Source organism: Sciurus vulgaris, assembly GCF_902686455.1.
Source record: "Sciurus vulgaris genome assembly, chromosome: 1".
Taxonomy (NCBI): domain Eukaryota; kingdom Metazoa; phylum Chordata; class Mammalia; order Rodentia; family Sciuridae; genus Sciurus; species Sciurus vulgaris.
In genome coordinates this window covers 64,874,530-64,892,716 of record NC_136461.1, presented here as the reverse complement: position 1 = coordinate 64,892,716, position 18,187 = coordinate 64,874,530, and the positions used below count along the sequence as shown (strand labels likewise).

Below are 18,187 nucleotides of genomic sequence, written 5' to 3'. Positions count from 1 at the left end.
CACTTTTCTTTTTTCCTTCTTTTTTCCTCTCTAGCTTCTGCATCATATATCATACTTTTATCTTTAGAAAATCCTATAGGTCTTATTTGTACATTCTGTTTCTCTCCTTACATGTTTACATTTTCCTTTACATTCAATTTAAAATAACTTTTTAAACATCCCCCCTGTCCATTAAATCTATTCTTTTATTTTGTGATTTGTTTCTTTTAATTACTTGTTCTCTCCTGGCTGTGTATCATATTTTCTCCTTTTGCATACTTATCCTTCTCCCCTTTCATTGAGTGCTGGATATTTTTAATTTTTTTGTTGTTGTTGACTGCTGGATTTTAGATTTTTGTTTTTAAATAATGAGTGATGGATTTTGTTCTAGGGTCCCTTTGATTTCTTTATGGATGCTTTTAGCTTGTGTTAGGAAGATCCAGAGCAGTCTTTTTTTTTTTTTTTTTTTTTTTTTTTTGAGAGTTCCACTATATCTGATATTCTAATTTAGCATAAGCTTTAACCTGATGCTCTGGGTATTATAGGTTCTGTCTTCTTCTGTAAGTGTGAACATGAACTGTTTCCATCTCTGGGAATTGTTTGGCCTTTTGGTTTTTTTGGGTTTTTTTTTTTTTCCTTCCTCTATTAGCTGCAGGTTGTTGTCTCTTTCTTTCTTTTTAATGGTCTGAAGATTGAACTCAAGGCCTCACACATGTTAGGCAAATATTCAAAAATTGAGCTACATTCCCAGTCCTATATATAGTTTATTGTCATGCATATACAGAATTAGAAATCTGCTAAAAATTCAAGGAGATCCCCTCTGCAGATCCCTGGAGTTTCTTTTATGATTTTGTTTTTCTTTGTGACTCCAGTAATGTGTGCCCTGCAAATGCTAGCCACCTAAGTGTTCTTGAATTCTAATCGAGTCTTTTCAACTCTGCAAGATTAGTTGGTTCTGTTTGTCTCTCCCTCTGTGTGCTGTGGCTTGGAAACTGCCTCCAGGCAGTAAGCTTGGGGCAATTAAAGGACTGGTCTTCTATTCTCTCAGGATCATATAAATAAATAAATAAATAAAACAGTTGTAAATTGCTCAGTGTCTGAAAATGATTTCTTTTTATTTTTGTCTGATTTTTTTTTAATGGAGAGATAATTCCTATACTATTTAATCCTATATGGGTAGTAACAATTCTAATTAAACAGATACAGACACTGTAGATAAATGAGGATTTTTTACTTGAGGGAATGATGTGTTACTTATCTTAGTTAACAACTAAAATTAGATTGATTTATTTCATTTCAAAATGTTTTTCACATTTTTAAAATGATATTTTTAACTGATGACTTCTCATTGTGAACTCCTAAAATAGATTGTTATTTGATTACTACAATTCTTAATTTTTTCTTGTTGTAAAACCAAAGCATAAGCTAGTAAATTAGCATTTAATGTTTTTTATATTTGAATAGTTTATATTTCTTATTTTCAAGAAAAATATAATATACAACTAAGACAAATTGACTGCATTATTGTATTCAGAGCTTGTGAGATTTTGATAAGGTTCAGATATGAATATCAAAAACAGATCAAAATATAGTGGAATCAACTCATAAATTATATTGTGAGATATAAACCAAGTATAACTAATGCCCAGAAAATAAATTAATTCTTACTGGGATATTAGGATACACTTTACTTTTAGAGGTGATGCTACGTCTAGAACTTAGAAGATAAATAGGAATGGAAGAGTAGAAAGAATTAGAATGAAACGTTTCATTCTCTTTTCTATTTTTTTTAACATAAACTGAATATCATGACTATAATAGTTTGAGGTGTCCCCCAAAAGCTCATGTGTGAGATAATGCAAGAAGGCTCAGAGGAGAAATGACTGGGTTTTGAGAGTCTTAACCCAATCAGCGAATTAGTCACATGTTGGGATTCATTGAGTGATAACTGAAGTGGTATGGTGTGGTGTGGCTGAAGGAGGTGGGAATTGGGGTGTGGCTTTGGGTTATATATTTGTATCTGGCAAGTGGCGATATCTCTGTGCTTTCTGATCATCATGTGAGCTGCTTCCCCTGGCCATATTCCTCTGCCACGTTGTTCTGCCACACCTGGAGCCCTAAGGAATGGAGCCTGCTATCTATGGATTGATACTTCTGAAACCATGAGCCCTCAAATAAACTTTTTCTCTTCTATAGTTGTTTTGGTTGGGTTCTTTCATCACAGTGGTGAAAAAGCTGACTAAAACAATGACTTTAAGGGTTTTTCCACCCTTGGAATAAGTATCAAATGTAATTAATAATTTTATGACCTATTAATATATTCATCTTTGTTGGACAAGCTTGTAGATTCATTGGCCTTTGCTTTGTAACAAAGTTAATGATTTAAAACCATTATTATCTCACAATTTCCATGGGTCAGGAGTGTGGACATGGCTCAGTTGGGTCTTCTGCTTGGGTGTCAAGGCTTTAATCAAGGTGCCAACTGGGACTGCAATCTTATCTTAGGCTCAGTGTCATCTTTCAAGCCCCCAAGTTAGTTCTTCTTGTTATAGGAATGAGGCCCTCAGCTTCTAAAGCCATTCCCTGCCAGTGGTCCACTCTACAATATGGCTGTTTGATTCTTCAAGACCAAAAGGAGAGCATCATGACTGCTTCTAAAATATCTGACTTCTGTCTCTCATACATACACCTCCTTTTGAAGGGCTCACCTGATTATTCAATACCCTGTACCCACTTGCCCCTCCACCTCACCCCATGATGATATCCTCTTTGATTAGCTGAAAGTCAACAGATTAGAAACCTTAATTACATCCTCAGAATTCCTTCCTCTTTGCCATATAATACAGCCTATCCAGAGGTGGGATACCCCTCATATTCACTGATTCTGTCCACAGTCAAGGATCAAGTATTCTGTAAGGCACATGCCTCAGGAAGAGGGAAACTTTGGGGGTGATCTCAGAATTCTGCCTACCACAGTTCGATTTATAATATTAATATTATTGAAGATGCAAATTATATTTTATGTAAAGGATATAGATGGACTGGAAATACTAATAAACTATCCCTAATTAGATAGTTGAAAGCAGTTGTTTTCTGAAGTAGAGCTGTAACCTTAGTAGATTTTGCTATTTTTTAATTTCCTTAAAATATAGCATAACCGAGCTGCTGATTGTATTTTAAGAAAAGAAGAGCATTGAAACTCTGGGAATTTTCCATTTGCTTATCAGTACTTGTGTCCGGTTTGAAAATCCTTGTTTTCTCTTTTTTAACACAATTTTAATACTTGGATCTATGATCTCTTAAATATTTTGAAGTTATATGGTAATGTTCTCCTAGCAACATGAAGGGGAAAACCTTAATACTGTTCACAATTAGAAGTGCAGTGTTGCTTAGCTACTACCAGTCTTTTTAATTTGAAATATTAGGCATTTCAATAATAGGTAGCCCTTAAGCTTTTTAAGTATTTGCTCATGACACTTTGCAATGTTTTATGTATGCTTTTCACCTTTGCATTATAGCTGTTATTGTGAAAGGTTAAAAAAGGGAGGAGTGTATTTAATAGTCACTAGAGTACCTTAACTGCATAAAATCAGTCATTTTATAAGAAGCTCTAATGGACACAAATGAAATTACAAGATATACTTTAATACGAACTTACCTCAAATATAACTATACTACAAAATGTAATAATTATACCAATCTGTCACTTGATTGTAAGTAAAATCATTGTAGAATGTCTAAAATGTTACATATAGTCATTTTAAAAATAGCAATATTGTTATATGGCAGCAATACTATTAAACACATACTGAAAAGGCATTTTATCATATTGTATTGCTGTCATGCTAGTCATGTTACTCTTTGTTAAAGTAGCATATTCAGGTGCTAAATAGTCTTATTGCTGCACACCTCCCAATTTGGGAAAGAATGTGTGAAGACTAGGTACTCTTTAAATAAAAACTTTTCTTGCATACCCCCCCTCACATTTAAAAGTACATATCCATTTTATGTCTCCTTTTCAAAGAGAGAAAATCCATCTAAATCTTACTTCTTCCAGAGGAACACTAAGACTGTAGTGTATTTCTATTCTTTGAATATTGTTATAGAAATACAGATCATATTTCATATTCTATTGTTAAAATGGTTTGAAATATTCTTTATCATTGTTTGATATGTGGACTTAAGTATTTCCCATTAGTTACATAGATTGTTTCCTGATTTTTATCATGTTGATAACACGAGACAAAAGTATTCATGCCGAACCTTTGTCAGCATTTCCACGTTCCTTGACAAAGATCCTAAGAGTGAGAAAAAAATTAGTTTTAAAGACCTCTGAGCATGTTAGTACATCACCTTCCTGAAAAGTTGATCATCCTGATTAACATTTACTAGTTTAAAAAGAGGAGGAAATATTTAATATATTTTTATGATTAAGAAAATTGAAGTTTTTCAAGTGTGAATTTGTAATTGTTATTTTGTGAAAATTTTCATTTCCCTATCCCATTTATTAATAAATTCTGTATCTTGTTGATTTGGGGAAATACATTTATCTCCCTTTCTGTCACATTTTCCCATTTATTTGACCATACACTTTGTGAAATACAAATCTTTCAAAAGTTGTTTAAAAATCTCTTTATCTTTTTATTCTTATTTTCATTTTTGCATTTAGGCCTATAAATGTCTTTACTGTTCAGATTCTCCTACCTTTTATCCCTTTTTATCTTCTATACTTACATTTAATTCTAAATCATGTAAAGTGTATTTTTGGTGTTTCTGTTGTTGAGTTAGGAACAAAACTTACCATTTTTTCAAATGTTTATCCGATGTTAGAATACTGGTAAGAGGGCTGGGGTTGTGGCTCAGTGGTAGAGCGCTCACCTAGCACATATGAAGTCCTGGGTTCAATCCTCAGCACTACATAAAAATAAAATAAGGGTATTGTTTCCACCTACAACCAAAACATATTAAAAAAAAGAATACTGATAAGAGTAATATTCCCTTTTACAACTGAATTGTGATAGCTCTTTTATCATATATAAGTTCTCAAATACTGGGGTGATTGCTTGACTTTCTATTGTTTATTTATCTTTTTGTTCTTGCATCAAAAACCACATTATTGTTTAGAGTTACCATATCTTTCTTGTTATTGTTTACTCTTTACCCCTTTCTATAGAATAATATAGATTGTGTGCTTGACAGTTGATGCTAGAGGTATTCTGACTTGTTTTGCTTTCTATTACTATTGTGAATTAATTTTTTTCCATCTTCTGACTCATTTGTATTGGTATTAGTTTTTTAAACATTTATCTCAAATCCAAACTTTTTAACTTTATCCTCAATAATTGAGAGAGTTGTTTGTGGATTTCTAATCGTAGTATCTGCAAATAATGAACATTTACCTTTCCTTTCTGAGAGTTATATCTGGATTGGCCAGAAATTCTAGAGTAATATTGCCAATAAATGTTAATAGTTAATGTGAAGGCATGACCCCTCTAGAATGAAGGTCTTCAAGGGAGAGGCAGAGGGGAGGGAGTGACCTTGCTAGGTGTTAGGGCTGACTTTGGGGAGAGTGGTTCTGGTTTCTAGGTCCTGCCTGAGGGGAAGAGAAATCATGGACAAGAGAATGTCAGAGAGACCTTGCTTTTGAACCCTTCAGGATGCCAATGCCTTTCAGCATGCCAAAGCACCATATTTTGGGATATTTTGTCCTGAGCCCCAACACCTGCCCCCACACCTACATGACCCATCTCTGTATACCACCTCAGCTCATTTACTCAAAACTGGCATCTCTTGGTGCCTGTGCCCCAAACTCATCCTTAATTTCTCTTCTCACATCTGTTTTCCTTAACACTTTTTTGATTTATGTATTTTAATGTACTTTTATTTTGTGCATAATGACACATGACTATTTTTTCAATGATTAGTGTATCATCAAAATAAAAAGAATTTCCTCTACAACACTTAAAAAATAGTTATTGTTAATAGTGGGTATTCTTGTCACAGAAAAGTGAAAATAATGGTTAAGGAAAAACTATAGTTAAATCTCTATTAAAACTAAAGTCATACTTGAAAACATCATCCTTAATCTGAGATTAGATTAACTACATTACATTGCAGATTTGTCATGGATAACGTGCTTGGGAAATGTTCATTTATCCAGTGGAGGCAACATCTGATTACCACTAATTGGTAACTTTAAAAGCAAAGGAACTGGACTTCCGCTCTAGATTCTAGTTAGGAGAAGGAGGTTATAGCAAAACTGGGTGAGTTAGTTTCAGATTTCCTCACTTCATTTCCTTGAGAGCAGTTTCTGGCATGGTGACAACTGGAGTCACTCCAGGAAGACAGTAAGGGAGAGCTAATGATGAGCAGCACTGCAGATACCCCCTTAGTGAGGAGGGTAGTGGAGAACATTCATGAAGCTTACCTCCAGAAGACATCAGAGCAGGTTTTGTATGGATGACTTTAGAGTCCAACAGTGAAGACTGTTTAAGGAGACAGGTACCTGTGGAAATCTTTGCTTTGTGAACTTTAATGCTGACTTAGTAATAAGGCTAGAGTTTTCATTCTAAGAAGGGCAGAAGGGATTGTTTTGACAAACCTCCCCACTTCCAGCAAAGTTCCTGGTGGACAAGGGATCAGTTAGCTGCCTTTCATTCTTATTTATACTTTTCTTATTTATTTATTCTTATTTATACTGTGTTGCAGAAAGCTACAAACTTGTATATGGGAACATTTTCTGTTCCATTAAGATTTTTAAGAACCAAGGTTTTGCCTTCCACATGTCACCCTCATATTGATATGTCACAGCTTTTGATACATAACAAACCACTCTAAAACTTAGTGACTTAAAACATTTATTGAGCTCATGATTCTGGAGGTTGGCAATTAGGCTGAGTATAGCTGGGCAAGTCTTTTGTTATCAGCTGGCTTCCTCTTGAACCTGTGGTCAACTATGGATTAGTTAGTAGGTCTTTCTGGGAGTGAGCTAGTTATTGACTGGAAGAACCTCAGTTCTTCTGTACAAAGGTCTCTTCTTCAAGAACCTCAGACTTTTTCTCATGGTGGTAGCAGAGATCTAAGAAAGAACAGAAGCAATAAAAGCCTCTTGAGGCTTTACTTAGAATGGGCTATTACTTGCGTTGCATTCTGTTGGCCAAAAGAAGTTACTAGACCAGCTTATTCAGTGGGGTAGTATGTAGATTCTTGATTTTAGCTGCTATTGAACTATGTTGGAAGGGTATAGACCCATAGAAGCTTGGAGAATTAGGACCATGTTTACCATCAGTCTAACACAATGGGGTGAAGGACTCAAAGTGTTGGGAATACTTTGTTCCTCTCTAGTCTGTGTGGATTTTAGTTTTGCTATTATAAATTATGTTACAGAGTTTCCTTTAATCACAGCCTAGTCTTTGTATCTTGTATTCTTTTTCTCTTTATAATATTATTTTGTTTTTGGTTAATTATATATCAGTATTTGAATCTGTGCCAAGTGGAAAGTTATTTTGGTTCCTTATTAAATTTTATTCAGAGACATTTTCTCTGTATCTTCAGGATATAATTTCTTCTTCACATATAGGAGTATTTTTCCTCACAGAGCCCACCTCGGCTCTTTCTTTTTCTTTGGGTGCTGTTGATATTTGCCAACTCAGTGCATGGATTCTTCTCACTATCCACTGAGATATGAATGTCCTTTCTAATCTGTGTTTGATAGTTGTGATAACTGTTCCCAGTAACTGGCAGGCAGTGATCAAATGTGACTCTGCTGAACTAAACTAGGATCAAATGCTGCCTTAAACCACTTATGCCTGGTTTGGGGGCACTTTAAAAAAGATGAAATATTTAACATACTACTAACAAGGTTGTTCCTGTATTTTCTTTTCTCTGCAGAGATTTTCATGTGAACACTTAAACTTAGGATGCATTGAACTCTTTTCAGTGCCCTCCCCCTCTGTCATGTTGTTTTCTGGGCATTCTATTTAAATGGAAGTATAGAGATGTGCCCTGAGGAGGTGGAATGGTTATACAACTTTGGATGAATAATAAACTCATCCTTTACTATATAGAAAGCTCCTAAACAGAGGGCAGGAAAAAGAAGAGAACTGAAGTCTCTTCCAGTAGCAGAATTATTATGTTTCTTAGAGTAAAACAATTATTTACATGGTATGTAGCAATTAGGAAACGAGACCCTCTATTAACTTGATTTTAGATCTGGCTTTCAGAATATTCAGACAGTGAAACTATCAGGTTTCTCATCAGAGGTTAACTTAATTTTAGTAGGGTGTGTTACTATGTTTTCTGTGCTTTTGTGCAAATTGTGAGAAGATGGGAGAGGCTATACCAAGGGATTCTAAATCAGATGCCTTCCTAAACTAAGTCCAAAGTACATTCAATTAATGCATTTTCCATTTTATTCTTCATCACAAAGATGTAATGGATATACAACAAAAAGTGTGGTAACTGCAAATAGCAGTTTTTGAAAGGCTAAGATTTTATCACTTTGTTGGCTTATGCAGTATTGTTGCAATGTAAGTAAATGTACCACTATTATAATTTTTGTAATCATACATATGCTAAATTTTGAATATAGTTTATTTAATTTTCCTGTTGTAGTAATGTGTGTGTGTATGTGTGTATTTGTGTGTGTGTGTATGTTTCAAAAGTCTTTAAATCAGAAACTTCTGGTTAGGGAAAATCAGAACTTTGTGTTCCTTACCTAGGTCAGTGCTCTTAAACTGGGCTCCCAAGGGAACATCTGCAGGCTGTAAAGGTGGGCTTCCACTAATAATGTTAATGATAACTACTCAGAGTTTGCTCTTGGAAATTCAGCTCTAGCACTTTGCTTTTTTCTCTGAGTCTCTTGTGGGCATCAATAGTGTGAATGAGAGACACATGTCTGTCAAGGAGGTCGAAGGACCAGGAAGAATGCTTCCACAATTCCCCAAACCTGCTTTTGGAATAAAAGGTCAAAGTAACTGTCAGAGCTAATTCTTAAGGTCTTTAGAGAAATGATTACTTCCAGTGATGCTGTTTTCTTAATTGTCTTATTCTGACTGCTAAGTTTAAGATCTAGTGCTAAAATTACAGCCTCAGGGAATCCATCTCATTGGGAAAGTAACTAGAGTTTCTGTAACTGCAGAAGTTCAATTTGCTATTAACTACTTGATTATTATTCCTATAATCTCATGATAGCTTAAATGCTGGTCATCATTTTTCTTTGAATGTGGCTTGGTTTAAACACCTCTTGAACTATAAGCCCTGAAGCTCCTTAGTTTGGATTATGGAACAATTATCTATAGCCTGTTCTCTCAGTTAAGAGTTTACCTTTAATGCCAAATTTTGAATATATTTATTTAATTTTCCTATTGTAGTAGTAGTGTGTGTGTGTGTGTGTGTGTGTGTGTGTGTGTTTCAAAAGTCATTTAATTCAGAAACTTCTAGTTAGGGAAAATCAGAACTTTGTCTCCCTACCTAGGTCAGTGCTCTTAAACTGGGCTCCCAGGGAACATCTGCAGGTTGTTGTATAAAGGTGGGCTTCCACTAATAATGTTTAATGATAATCTTTTTCCAGTTTGTGGAAAAGTAATTTTTGTTCTTAAGTATTTTCAGTGCTTTCATGTGACTTACCAATTGTTAGATTAGTAGAAAATAAAGCAAAAACTGAGTAGTAGGCTGTATAGTTCACAACCTTATTTTTTCTTTGACATATGTTTCTGATATTTATATTTACATTACCTATTTTTAATATAACTGTGCTTTACATTAATTATTCTAGGCTTTCTAGAAATTAAGATTTGCTACAGTGTCACACAAAAAACACTGTAACTTCCAGGAACTCTGCCATTTGAATGGTTTGAGAACCACTGAATTTATTTGTAAGGACTTTTGTCGTCATCCTTATCACTTATATGACCAGAAGCCATTGCAGACTTTTGAATGGAAAGTAACATAAGGAAAATTGGATTTAGTGGATAATATTTTAGGGAGTTTCCTGGAAGAAGTGGCAGAGGGTAAGAATAGGCAAAGGAATGAAGATGGCATGAAACTATTGTAAACTATATTGTCAGTTCAGTTCATATTAAGCATTTGATTAAAAACTCTAGTATTATAATCCAAATTAAGATATTAGGGTGTTTTGGCTCCCTTGTTTGAGAATTTAATTTTGAATTGATGAAAGTTGATTCTCCTGTTACAATCTTGACCAGTAATTCAATAAGTAGACTCATTAAGAGATTGTAGTTACAAGTTTCCAATTATAGGGCCAATAATTAAACTGTTGAAATGTCAACTCTGGAGAAAGACCAGTCCTTGCTGGACAAAGAAACATACAAGACACCTGGTTCAGTATTGTGGGGTAGGGAATGGAGAAGGACATGTAAAATGAACTCAGATGAATTTTGACCTTAGGATGTTTACATAGAGATGAACAGTAAAGTTAACTAAAATAGTAGGTAGCAGTAAAAGTTGATAGTTGCAGATCAAGTACTACGAGAATTCAAAGAAACACCTGGAGGAGTTGGCATTACTTGAAATAGTGAGTTTTGAAAAGGCACAACATTCTACATCAAGGAAGAAACACAATCAAAGGCACTGGTCTCCAGACAAGTGATTGTTGAATATCTAAAGGAATGACGGAAGTTGGGTAGGATTTGTTCTGCACTGATTTATTCAGTATGACACATGAGTTCCTTTTGTGTGGCAGGCCCTGAGGTAGGTCAGTGCTGGAAATATAACAAGGTTGCCCTCGTGGAACTATATAGATTATGTCAAGGAGAGACAGATAAAATTGAAAAACTAATGAATATCTCAACTCAAAAGTGAGAAGGGTAGTAAGGCTACTGAATAACTTTGGTGAGGAGAATTGATGAATTGATTAATCAAGAAAAGCCCCCAGTAGGAAACAGAATATAAGCTAAAACTGATCTTTGTTAGGAGCCAGTTTAGACTTAAAAATATTTACTTTGTTTGAAATCTTTATCATTGTTGTTTTCCCAATAGATTTAATATGATTAAACTTACTTCCCCTTAAAACACAGATAGTGAAATTTCTCTTTTCCATTAGCATTTGCTTTATTCATTGATGAATTATTTGCCTGTTGTTAAATTGATGATATTATCCTTGTTTTGCAGAAACCAAAGCTGAAAGACTGGCATCCTCCTGGGGGTTTTATTCTGGGATTGTGGGCACTCATTATCATGGTTTTCTTCAAAACTTATGGAATCAAGCATATGAAATTCATTTTTTAGACTCAAGGACATATGAAGAAGAATGTATTGAAGATTTCTACCTTGAATAAAAATTTGTTATGTGCTTTAAAAAATATATTACTCTTGTGTAAATTGGAAAAAAGTGTAAGAAAACTAAATTTTAATGAACATTTGACTTCATAACTTAAAAATAGTTGCAATGCAATTGCTTATTAGCCTCTAAATATATTTCAGTTTTTCATTTTATGTATCATAGAAAGGAATGGGACAAAGAGATCAGAATAGATTGATTCTTTTTGAAAATAACAATTTCCCCTAATCTTAACCTCTTTTCATTTGGAAAAGAAAAAAAATGTGAGACATTAAATTCTCAGTAAATTTTGTAACTTGTGTTAGTAATTTTGTCTGTGTTCTACCAATTATGAACATATTTTCCCAAAATAGACATCATATAGAATATACCATTTTATAACTTTTCATTTTATATTATCCATCTTTTCATTCTCCTTGGATATTATTCAAGAATACATTGTGAATGACTGCATAGTATCGCTTGTATGAATTCATAACAATTCATCTAACCATCTCCTGTTATTAGACCACTTACCTTATGTAGTTCCCAGAGTTTCCTTTGGTTCATTCTTAAATGTATTATTATTTTGCTGTCAGTCAGTCTGGGAATTCTGCAGCTTTAATTATAAAGAAAGATGAAAAATCAGTTCCTTAATCTATAATATTGACAGTCTTGAGGACCTTTGCTGTCAGTTGATCTGGGAAATTTTAGACCTTTGAGAATTTCACATATTGACTTCTCAAAGAAACACCCACTATTGTTTTTCATTTCTAAGCATTCTGTGATTTTCTAGACTTGATCACCTCCTTTTCCATTTCCTCCTTGACAGCCAACAAAGATTTTATTTCATTCTGTTTAAGCTAATTCTTGCCCCCTGGCTAGGATCTATACCTTTCCTCAGAACAGTGCCATAAAGTAGATGACCTGCATAGAAAAATACACGTTATGGTCCTACCTTCTTATCTGACAGATATATCACGTAGGCAATAAGCTCCTCTCCCAACCTTTGATAAGACACAAAAACTCATCACTGATTTTTAGCCTACTGGAAATGGTATTGAGATTGTGCTTTGTGATTAAGGCCATATACTGTTTTTTCTTTTCAAATTTTTGCATGTGGGGCAGGGGGAATGACTCAAAATTCAGTATTGATGTCCCAGGGAAACTTGTGTTTTATCTGTTTTTGTCCAAGAATTTATGTATTAATCTTTTTTCATTGCAAAGATCAGTTTTATAGTTGCAAGTAAAATCAAGAAGACAAACTTCTTTCACAGTAAAACCTCTTAAAATTAATATTCCTGAGAATTTGTTTACCTTTTAACAGTTAAATATTGCTCTTTAGTTACATGCAGAATTGTCATATTTTCACAGGCAAAGGGTAGTTAGAACAATTGATTTTGAGGATTTTTCTGGCTGAGTCCTTATTTTAATTGATTTTTTTTATTAGTACACTATATAAATGAAGGAAAAATATATCTAATTATATAGAGAAGGATCTTTTTGTACCTAGAAAGGAGGAAAAACAAACTTAAATCTGAATAACTTCATCTTAGTAGTGCTAAGGGACAAAAAGTTTGATCATGTCACCCTCTAGACACTTGCACAAGGTCATGGGCACCATGGTGGTGTGCACCTAGTTAGAGTAGCAAAGGAATTATGATTGTTCTTGAGCCAAAGTAATTTAGCTTGGATATAATGAAACATATCCTAATGGTAAAGGCTGCAGGAAAGTAAAAAGATTCCTCTTCAGAGGCTAGAGAAGGTGCCCTTCTTAGTTAAAACCAAACTGGGAAAAGTAATGCTGGATATAATATACAGGATTAATTTTGCCTAGGCAGAGTTTCAAAGGGCAATTAAATTTTTCTCTTTCACTATTGAATTTTCAGAATATAGTTAAAGGAAAAAGCTTAAAATATGTTGAAGTTTAGCTCATAACCATGATATTTTTACATAAAATATATTCTGCCTTTAATAATAAGCAAATCCTGCATATGTAAGTGAGTATACTTAGGAAATATTTTAAGTGCAATTAACTAGTCTAGAATTTAAATGATAACATAAAAGCACATCCTTAAATGTATTCTGCTTGAGTCAAAAAGGGCTGTACAACGTAAAAGTGTGTGTTTTTTTCCCCTTTTCTAGCAATGTTGTTGTGGTGAGGATCAAATAAGATGAGGTTATAATTAAAGATTTTGGAAATTGTAAATATGTGGTGGTATTCTTATTTCTGCTTAGGATGATACTAAGGTGGGAGTTAATGATAACAAATGTACTTGTTTAACTTTTAAAGCTACTCAATGTGATTCTTGTTCTCCTTGCTATTCTTTTTCTCCTCCCCCACCATGCCCTTCGGGGAGAAAAGAAATATAGATAAATAGATCCCAGCAGACATGTCCTGACATTTCAGGGAGGACCAGAGTATAATGATGCCATCCTGCAAAGGCAGCCTGTGTGAAAAAAAGAAACCAAATGATGTGAATTTTAAAATTACAAAAGACATTTATATGCAGCTTATGAAAGGAAAATGTAGTTTGAATGCAAAGCTGATTAAATTGGATCAAAAAATTAGAATTAAATACAAATATAATGCATGCATTTATGGTTTCAATTTTTATATTTTCTCAGCTTGTTGAAAGTGATGACTCCCACAACAAGCATAACTCAGCTTGCTTCTGCTTACTGAGAATTTTCTACTATGGTATATGTTGATAACTTTTCTTCCATTATGTATGTTGTATAGCAGAGTTACAGTTACTGTGGGAATCATCATTTGAAACTTTGACTCATGTGTTTCTGGAATCTTTACGATGAATGTTGCATTAACATAGAAAGGTTTTCAGTTGATTTTATCAAAATTAAGCCCATCTGTAGTAGACTGTTTGAACGTGTGAAAGAAATATTTTATAAACATACTACAAGGTATGGCTATAAAGTAATGAGATCAGTATCCATTTTTGCTTTATGGCATCCAGCCTCATTACTTTATTGTTATGTTTCAAACCCAAAGGCATTTACCATGAAGAAAATGGCATCAGGATTGCTGTTCTGTTGCTGCCAGCCCCCTTTTCACAATTACCTGCTGCTGAAATAAGAAAGTCTTTCAATTCATGGACAATACACCTTGATGGTGGTAACCAAGGTTTTTTTTTCCCCCCTCTTCTTTTGGTGCAAAAAAAATTTACTGTTTTGGAAATGTGCTTTAAAATATACGTTTTAATTTAACTGTGTGGACTGTAAAATTGATACAAATGAGGGTGTAACCAAGAAAACTGGTTATTAAAAATTCATTTATTCCAAACATGTAAATGTGGTGCTGTCTTATTTCACCTTTGCTGCTCACAGTCTCAGAGACTTGTGAGGATTTTCAGCTTTGCCTCAGGTACAGTCCTAGGGAGTCAATCCACAATGAGTTTTCCCTCTTCTGAGTGTGAAAGTGCCAGTCCGACTGCTAGGATTTACGGACAACATCATGAGCAAGGGAGGGTACTTTCCTAAGGTTTATTAAATAAAGTCATACATGTGAGGAATGCCACACAGTCCCTACCTGCATATGGAAAAGAGTCAATGTTTTGTTTTTTGCTGAGCAGGACTCTATCTATTTTGCTTTTAACATCCACTCAGCAAAAGGGGGTGGTTGCTCCTAAAGAACATTTGCTTTGCTACTCTGGGACAGTCCTTTTTTCTTTTGAGCAGATGTTTTTGGTAACAGTTTCTTTCCAGATTCTTTTACACTATGCAACAATTTCACTGACTTTCTTGCCTCTCTTTATTTTGGGGGTCTGTTTTTTTTTTTTTTTTTTCCGTCAGATTTTAGGTGGACTGAGCTTTTCCTCAACCTTCCCTGAACCTTAGTTTTCTAGTGTCTTCTGTCTCCATGACCTGACTCTGTTGTAAACACACCTTTGGTGTGATTTAATGGACAATCTGTCCTCATTCCAGGTATCTGGGTATTTCAGGACTTCAAGAGAGTAGATGCTGCATTTCCAGGAGGAGGCATCTTTCCCCCACCCCATGTTAGGACTTTTTAAGTTGCAAATGGTGAAAATGCAAGTAGTACACATTTAGACAAAGGAATTTTCTGGAGAGATGTTAAGATATATAATCTTGGTAAGGGATGGGGATCTGGTCCAGGTCACACTGTGGAGACTGGAATCTTACCTGATTCTCTTCTCGGAGTGAACTCCTTTTCCCTTCCTGGAAACTGACTTTTTCACATGGCTGCTAACTGCAGAACTTTATATCCCATACTTATATTACAAGGCAGGAAAATTAGTCTTCATTTAATTTCAGTTCTAAATGTATCTTGGAAGGACTGAGTAATCTTATATGCATGAGGATTTCACCTGGCCAGGACCAAGGTCCTATAAGCACATGAGGACCAATGGTGGGATAATTATTGGGGCTCCTTCCAGAGAAGGGAGAGAGAAAGACAGGCAGTCACTCTTGTTTCTTCTAACTTGCTGTTTATTCAGTGGTTGGCTCTGCAGATCACAGAAACTGTAGAATCAACCTGGAACTCCATATAGAAGTGCAGAATATCAGATTCTACCTCAGACCTACCCAACTAGACTCTGCATTTTAATGAAGTTCCCAGGTCATTTTACATGCACTTGAAAGTAGTAGCACTGAGTTACAACACCTTCCTAAACAGCTCAGTTTTATCCTTAAGGAGTTTGCAATATTACCAACTCATTTGTAAAACAAACAGCCATGAGTAGCATGTTTTATAGGTTACTTGACTCTAGAATTATTACTGCCTTCTATTCAAACCACATAAGCCTCTGCTCCACTCTCATTGTCTCTTTTTCCTTTGCTTTTTCAAAATGTAATAAATGCTTAAAACAGGCATCTAATTAGCATTTTCATGTTTGGGATATCTGCAGACTCTGACACTCCTCTCATCAGAGTCTAAACTTACTTCCTCTTGAATATGACTGGCCTTAGTGACTTAATCCTGATAAATGGAATGTACCAGAATAATACTGCATGATTTCAAAGGCTTGGCCTTAAAAGGTGTAGCATCTGCCTTGTTCACTTTCTCAGGACATTTGCTCTTGGAATTCAGGCACCATCCTCCAAAGAAGCCCAAGCCATATGGAGAAGCCATGTGTGTGTATTCTGGAGGCCAAATCCATCTGAGGTCCTCAGCCAAGCACCAACATCAAGCTTTGGAGATGTGAGGGCAAGATCCCCAAGTGAGACCCACCTAGTTGATCTCCAGAACATAAAAGGATAATAATTAGGAAAGCATTTATTTTAGAGTGGTTGTTATACAGTGGTTGTGAAAGCATTGCATTGTTGTGTTACACACTGGTAGATGTTTCTGAGGGATACCAAAACAAAACAAAAAAACCTATATCTATCTATCTTAAAAAGTAATAGATTCTAGAAAGATACATAAAAATGGAAAGAAACATTTTACTTGTCATATAGATATATTATTAATATTTTATTTGCATTAGCAGTTGAAGTGGCAGAAAACATTCCAGTGAGGAATGTTTAACTAAGTCCATGTTTAAAGACAACTGGATTAGATTTCTCCACTCCTTTCCCTCTCTTCAGACTTAGAGATAGAGGTAGATACCCCTCCACTTTGAGTTACTGATCCTGGTCCTTCTGGAGGGTCTTCCTTGCTGACAACATTATCTATCACTCTTTCTTCCATTTCTTTTTTCAGAGAAGTGTTTCCCTTATATTTTATAAATGTTGACATTTTCCTCACCTTAGAGATTCTTCTCAAGATCATGTTCTTTTCTAAGTACTCTATAGAACTCTTGTCGCTTCATTTAGAGTTCTTATTTTGAATGAGTGGCCTTGGTTCACTGACTTGGCTACTCTGTGTTGCTGTCATCCTGAACCTTTTTGTCATCTGGCTTCTACCTTTCTTCTGAAACATCTCTTTACTGGCATCAGTGACCTCCTGATGCCAAATCAAATGGAAACTGCTCTTTCTATGTCCTTCAATTTCTCCCTAATAAATTTCCCTTTTATTTATTTAGACATTTCTACCTCTCCTTCGTGTTGTCACCCTCTTCTGGGGTTTTTGCATTCAGCTGCTCCTTTCAGCCTTTCCCACATATTTCTTTTCGGCAGCCCATTCCAGACATTCTGCAGAATTCATTCCCAAGCTCTTCAAATTCTTTGCTGTTCCTAAATATTTTTATCCCCATCTGGTTTCCACTGTTGCTGCTCCATCATTGGCAGCCAAATTTCTATATCCAGGTATCTCTCCTAAATGCCAGAACCCCCATCGTTCTGCTCGAAAGTCACCTGGGAATCTCAAATTTGATATATCCCAACCTGAACTTAATCATCCTTTCATTTCCCACCTCTTCCTCCTCTATTTTCCTTTCCCTATTTTCTATTCCAAATCCAGAGTGACCACAGATTGTGTCTCATAATGCCCACCAAAGGACATTCACTGCAGTGGAGGTTGTTGAAAGATGAATAAAATAATGTATTCTGTCAGTGTCAGTTTGTCTCAGCCATCTCAGTGTTTGCTCTCTGGGCTTATGAAAAAAGTGGCGAGGATGGAGAGTATGAATGGACTCAACAAACTTGACTTCTTGCCAATACTGATCTGGCTAATGCTATACTGCTGAATACCTAATCTGCCAAATGCAGAGACCTACAATGAAACTCAGGCACCAACTGGGTTGGTGCGTTCATTCTCCAAGTGCTCAAACTGGTGGTAGGTTGATTATGTCCATCTCTTTCATCATAGAATAGGCAGAAATCCATGTTCACTGGAATAGGCATTCTGGGTGTGGATTGGCATTCCCTGATTTATAGCTTCTATCAGCCTCTGTGGACTCAGACCTTACCATCATGGCATTCTGCTCAGCACTGAATCTGAACAAGGAAGTCATTTCAAAGTGCAGGAAGTGCAGCAATAAACATGTGGCCATGGAATCAACTGGACTTACC

The 18,187-nt window shown here is 35.2% G+C and overlaps 1 protein-coding gene across 1 annotated transcript in view; it reads left to right on the top strand.

Annotated features, from left to right (window-relative positions):
* Positions 1–14,566, top strand: part of PIGK (phosphatidylinositol glycan anchor biosynthesis class K) — a 125,694-nt gene extending 111,128 nt beyond the window's left edge. Inside the window, exon 11 of the mRNA XM_079129160.1 lies at positions 11,110–14,566. Coding sequence (XP_078985286.1) covers positions 11,110–11,226 — 117 coding nt within the window. The 3' untranslated portion in view covers positions 11,227–14,566. The remainder of the gene's footprint in view (positions 1–11,109) is intronic.
* Positions 14,567–18,187: the final 3,621 nt, after the last annotated feature.